General features: G+C 37.9%; 1 protein-coding gene across 1 annotated transcript; it reads right to left on the bottom strand.

Moving 5' to 3' along the window:
- Positions 1-720: 720 nt before the first annotated feature.
- nhlh2 (nescient helix loop helix 2) lies at positions 721-3,845 on the bottom strand. The gene is made up of 2 exons (XM_067445061.1): positions 3,379-3,845; positions 721-2,463 (listed from the first exon to the last, which is right to left on the bottom strand). The coding sequence occupies exon 2, from the start codon at positions 2,410-2,412 to the stop codon at positions 2,044-2,046; it is 369 nt and encodes a 122-aa protein (XP_067301162.1). The 5' UTR covers positions 2,413-2,463; positions 3,379-3,845; the 3' UTR covers positions 721-2,043.
- Between the last annotated feature and the right edge of the window lie 2,609 nt (positions 3,846-6,454).

Genomic DNA, 6,454 nt, shown 5'->3' with positions numbered 1-6,454 from the left:
ACTTCCTGGGATATAGGCATAGGCTACTTGCTAAATGTTCAATTTTCAAATTTAAGATAGCCCATATATCGTCTCACCAGATTTCCCTTAACTAAGTCATTTATTTTCTGATTGAGTTGAGATCGACCGTAGACTTCAAAAGTTGCTGCATCATCAGCTGAGTAAAGTTATATGATCTTTAATGGGAAATAACTTGGACACATACACACGCACGGGCGCGCGCACACGCACGCACGCACACACACACACACACACACACACACACACACACACACACACACACACACACACACACACACACACACACACACACACACACACACACACACACACACACACACACACACACACACACACACATGTTCTCTTGCTTTTTCCCACGGGACGCAGCAGACGGGTCGTAATTTGGTTGCCTTGGCCCGTCTGGACAAGCACCTGTCTCCTCTCTGGGGAGAAAGTCGCCTATGGGCCGTGAGCAGAGCGGACTGTGAATGTGTGACAGCATGAAAAAGGTCTTTTTTTCATGTTCTTTAAAATAGTAAAATAATGGTAACGGCAGTGAATTTTATAATGTCAAGCCATAGTTCATTATTCCATTGCAGTTGTCGTCTGAAATGACAAGGCTGTGTTAAAGAACATGAAGCACATCTTATTTGTAGGCTACAATATCTTTAATATCATATTGTTTTATACAAAAAACTACAACAGACGAATCGGCGTTGAATTAATATTTTTTTTACTATTTATTCTAAAATAGTTATGAAAAACTGCGATACAAACCAGTGTACTGGCTATCCCACTACAAAATGACGGACAAAACCCCGCATTAACAGGGTAATCTTTGGATGTGAGGCAGATGCGAGATAATTTGTTCACTATAAAATTTCCAAAAGGTTCACAAGAATCACGTAAACAAATAATCTCTATAAATAGCTTCTAAAAGAAAAAATAAACTACTTTGAGATCATTTTTGGTCGCAGCAGAGAGAGCGTATGGGTAGCTTACAGACTTGGAAGGAAATTAGCCTATATCAAATTATTTATCTGACATTAATTATTATGTAGCCTATTTAATTCAGAATTATGGTAGCCTACTTTTAATAATCCATCACAAGTCACCTGGTACCCATAGCGCTATCTATGAGCACTTTGTAAACAAAATAAACAATACAGCAATATATCCTATCCGATGGGAAGTGCTTCTTGTTATCATAGGACAGGACATCAACAGCAACACCATTATAATAACCGTAGTGCACACACAGCGAAGGCCCTCCTACTCCTAAGATAACTGCCAATGAAAAGTGCAAATGAAAAGCAACAGTAAACCCAAACTCTGCGACATCAGTCTAAGAATAATAATAAAACATTAAATATTTACATGGACGTAAACACTTTAGATATGCTATTTTAAGGACACTCACATAACTTACTTCATAAATAAAACAAACAAAAATAAATTAAAAATAAATAAATAAATTAAGAAATAAATTAACAACAAGGTTACGATTTGTTCCAGCACATAGATGCAGCCTATACATTTTTTTTCTCTCTCCAGGCGGATAGCCTATGAAGTCCACTTGATTTATATCAAGTTAGCGAAAGATAAATGCTAGCCTATATTAGTTTCCTTTAGGCCTATGTGATATGTGAATATCCAGCCCAGGTCAAATCTCTTAGATGTTGAACAGGATAGCTATTCTTTGAATGGCTACCCTAAACTCTTGTCATAGTGTCAAAAACAAAAGGCTTCACTTATTGCAACACGTAAAACTCTTAATAATAACCTTCATCAAGGCTGGTTCTCCTTGTTTTGTGGTTCCCGAACGTTTGAAAACACTGTCTAACAGAATACATAGGCCTACTTTATGACTTCCTTCTTTTTTGTTATTTTGGATATCGTAAGGTCAATTCAAAATATCAATACATAGGCCTATTAATGAAGTATAAAGTGTCACCCATTTTTCGTAATGTTTGTGTGTTGTCATGTCAATAAAAGTATTCTACACCTGTAGGTGTTTGTTTCAGAATGGGCTGAAAGTCTCTAAACGTCCAAAACGTGGTTCAGATAAGAAATGTAACATATAGCAAGACGAAGTATTTCTATCTTGGACAGCTTCTTGTCGGGTGGAAGTGTTGGTAGCAGCTTCCTAAGCTCGGCGAACGCTACGTTGAACGCTTCCACTCTGATGCGCTCGCGCGTGGCATGCGCAGAACGGTACTTCGCAGTCGCGCGCCTCCTCCGTCTCTTCTCCTCTCTAGTGAGCGCGGCTGGCACGAGTGCACGAGTCTTGCCATCTTCGGCCTCTAAAGGCTCGCGAGCCACACATTCCACCTTCATGATGTTCAGACATTCCGTGTCCGGCTGTGTCCAGGTGAGGTCAGGATCCGTCTGATCGGGACTCAGCATCATTTTCAGATCCGTTTGAGAAAGGCTTCAAAAGTGCACTAATTGTTAACTGCCCTGGTGAATTAGACACAAAGGAATCATGTTTTTCACATATAAATAGTAATCTGTACATATTAAAATAAATATAATGCTGGTATTTCACCCCTGTTTTAAGTAGTAGGCTAAACAGTGTTTGAATACAGTTTAATGCTTTAAAAAACAGCTCAATAGCTACTAAATGGTTTTAAATTGTTGTTGTGTGCATTTTGCAATTTAGCTTATTCAGCAAACATTATCATCAGTAGATGGAATATTCACTGGTCCCATGCTAAAGTTAATGGAAATCAATTAGTGTCACAAAACCAAAGTCATAGTTGACCATCTGTCGCAAATGCAAATGGAAAGCCCATAGCTCCAGATGACACAGCTTTTTCCTTTTCCTTTCCTTTTTGTTATAATACGTTTGAATGTCTTTATAACGCCAAGTAGATTTGTCTGAGCACGCTGTACATTAAAATGTTACTTTTATTCGCATGTTATTACCTATACCGAGGGATGCAAATGAACTAACACTGTAAAAAAATATATCTATTAGCCTACAACTGAAAATTTACTTTTAATTCCTGTCTTAAAAAAAAAAAAAAATCAAAGCTGTGCCAAAGTGACATCCTGCAGATTAGTTCACTGCACTTTTTCAAACACTGACTTTTAATTACTGATGAAATTCTGCAAACTCATGAAGTAGAAATTGGGTATAAGTAGACCTTATTGTGACAGTTTGAACGGATGAAAACATGCTGTTATGATACAATTATGAAAATATACAATACAATTATTTGCGGAGCTGCCCATAATTAAAGTCGATTGCTATAAAGCTAACAATTTAATAGTGTAATTTAAGGCACGCACCATGAACACTGCAATGTAAAGTGTTTGACTACAACACGAAGATGAGTGAAAAGTATTACCAACATTTGATTTAAAACTCACCTCTGTTGATGATGAATAGGACGAGAATCAGTTTATTCCCCCAAATTCCCTTTATCGAATCTGTTTTAGTGTTTCATGTTCATCTGTCCATTGTGATTTCAGATTTTTTAAATTTATTTTGACATCAGCAACAGCATTTCTCAGCCTGATATTTTCCTCGCAACTAATTCCACTTCTAACGGAGCCGGTTTGGTAGATTCGTGTTGTTGTATGATGAAATTTCCGTGAGCAGTCTTTAAAATGGATATTATAATAACAGGACCGGTAACGCACGCTCAGAGATGTGTTGCCCTCTGACCCGTGTGCGGATAACAATGGACACGCGTCCTCGGATAAGATCGATGAGATAAGAAAGTGTCGTCTCCGGCTGTCCTCCTTTCTGCTTCCCGTGGATTAGGATAATATTGCTCCAGCCATCCTCACAACCACGCGTGCTTGTCCTCGTGCCTCTGATGATTTGAAAGATAACATTCCGCTGGCTCCCTATAAAGTCTCTCTCTCTCTCTCTCTCTCTCTCTCTCTCTCTCTCTCTCTCTCTCTCTCTCTCTCTCTCTCTCTCTCTCTCTCTCTCTCTCTTACAAATCATTCACTTTATGCACTTATCCACGACAGTCACACCTCCGTCCCACCCCCTCTTTTTTCTCTCCTTCCACTCAGCGAGTTCTTTCTTGACCAGATTGAAAGGAGCGCCTGAGGCTAGAGTTTGGCAGAAGCGCATGGGTTGTACGCCTGTGTTAAAGCGGTGCAATTGTTTGTAAAATTTCTGCTAAATGAACTAAATTACAATATTAAACGTTCAGTTATGATATTGTAAGAAAATCAATTTTATATGACGTTGGATGACAGTCTTGTGCAGTGTAATGAAGCCTCTCCAAAAACAAAAAAAAAATGTAAAAGAATTATGATTCTTAGAGAAATATTTGATCAAATACTAAACACAATTCACTGTAATACATCAGGGCTATTGAAAGTGAACATCAAAACAGCGACATGATCGTTAAAAATTGTGTAAAGTTGAAAGGAAATGGTAGCCTAACCGAATGAACACTTACAAATGCAGTCTCCATATACATAGCCTACATTTCAATCTAAAATCTAGATTTTCAGCGCCAAATGACAGTTAAGTATTCCTTTTGTTTGCCTTGTATAATGCACTGATGCAATACAATACATATGTGTAAGTTTAAGTTCATTCTTTTAAAAACTTTTTACTAAAACCTAAGCTCTCCAAAAGTCAGAAATAATAATGACTTTCCACAAGTATTTATAGGACTAGTATGTAAGAAATTATGTGAGTATTCATCAACCCATGATCTTGCAAAGATCAATCCTTATTATCTAGCAAATAAAGAAAACAAATCCAGTTAGTAATGATTTGTTGTAAAATGCAAGATTCTGCTTGTGTGATTATAAAGAGGCCAGTCTTGGAAAGGTTTGCTCTTCTCAACAAGAGACAGAATTTTAATAGGAAATTTCTAATAAAAGATAAAAGGGACAGGGGTGGTAAAAAAAAAAAAAAAGTTTCCGGACCTTTAATAGACATGTTGATGACAAATAGATCTTCCCAGTCTGTGCAAATGATTTAAAAAGACAGTTGTAATATAATCAGTAAAATGAATGTATGGTTCGATACCAAGTTTGATGAGAAAAAAGGTATTTAATATAGCTCGAAATCATTGGAATTCTTCGGGATCCACATTTCATCCTCAGACTGATTATGTTTTAGACTTTTATTGATCATGGCTGATGAGATGTGTTAGATTCCATTAAAACCCTCTTATTTCTGTCCTCTGTTTGTGAACAAAGTCAGCTGGTCTGCTATTTCCTGCAAAACACCCCTCTCCTCCTCACACATACACACATAAATACACAGAGTCAAATGTGAGAAAGAGGCATATGGCTTCCAGAGTCACCCATCCCCCCTCTGCTGCCCTTTTTTGCCTGGTGCATGTGTTCAGATCTGGGCATTGCTTTGGGAAGGGGCAAGGACCTCACTGACTGAATTAAGGTCTACTCTATGTGTGTGTGTGTGTATGTGTGTGGGTGTGTGTGTGTGTGTGTGTGTGTGTTGGGGCAGCTGGCTGATGTTGCTGGAAGGATGGAAAGATGGATGGGTGGATGGAGAGATGGATGGAGGCAGAATGTCTGACCCAGGGCCAGTGGAGGGTATGAAAATAGTAAGACCCAGAGAGAGAAAAACAATAGAGGGGAGGACATGGAGGCAGAAAAGAACTGGGCATAAAGAGGGAAAAGACAATGGGATGGAGTTTTTGACTGGAAAGAGACAAGTGAATATTCATATGTTTTTTGGACAATATTATTGGTTATGTGTGGGCATGTATCTGTTTGTAAAGGCGTTGTATTTGTATAATTTGGTTTAGTCCAATGATGCCAACTCTGAAGGGAACATATGTTGTCCTGTGTGCTTAGTTTTAGGAAGGCTATGCTGGAGATCATAAGTATCGATCTCTGTTGGTCATGGTGAAAGAACAATGGATTGCAGCTCATTTCACGGCTTAATTCAGTCCAAGTACGCGGTCAATAAGAATACCTTCTGCCGGGCCAGGCTTTGATGCCTGTTCATTTAAATCACCAATTTTCAATTCTTTATTATGATGTGTAGTAGAAAATATTGCCTGTGTCATCCACTATCTCTTCAGATTTTTTGTTTACAAAATTATTGACAAAAAAACCAATAGAGGATTAGAGAACCAGCTGATAGGCCCGGTTTCACAGACAGCGTTTAGATTAAGCCAGGATTAGATCTTAGTTCAACTATAGGACATTTAAGTACACTAAAAAAAAAAGAACTTATGATGCTGTTCACTTTATTTAAGCAATTCATCTTGATTTAACACCAATATATGAGGTTTCTGGTTCAAATGCAATTGATTCGTGTTAAACTGACTTAAAACCGTTACTCTTTGACATAACTTGATGTTTTTATTTTGAAATAACATGTTTCAATCAAGTAACCCAATCAAACAGGACTTACACTTCCCATCATGCTTTGCAAATGGGCTGAATTTGGAGAGTAAATGTTTAAATAAAGTGCTATTTTTTGCATTTCTAACGA

This window comes from Pseudorasbora parva, chromosome 5 (assembly GCF_024679245.1).
Source record: "Pseudorasbora parva isolate DD20220531a chromosome 5, ASM2467924v1, whole genome shotgun sequence".
Taxonomy (NCBI): Eukaryota; Metazoa; Chordata; class Actinopteri; order Cypriniformes; family Gobionidae; genus Pseudorasbora; species Pseudorasbora parva.
The sequence above is the reverse complement of the archived record's forward strand: the minus strand, read 5'-3'. Positions and strand labels throughout refer to the sequence as shown.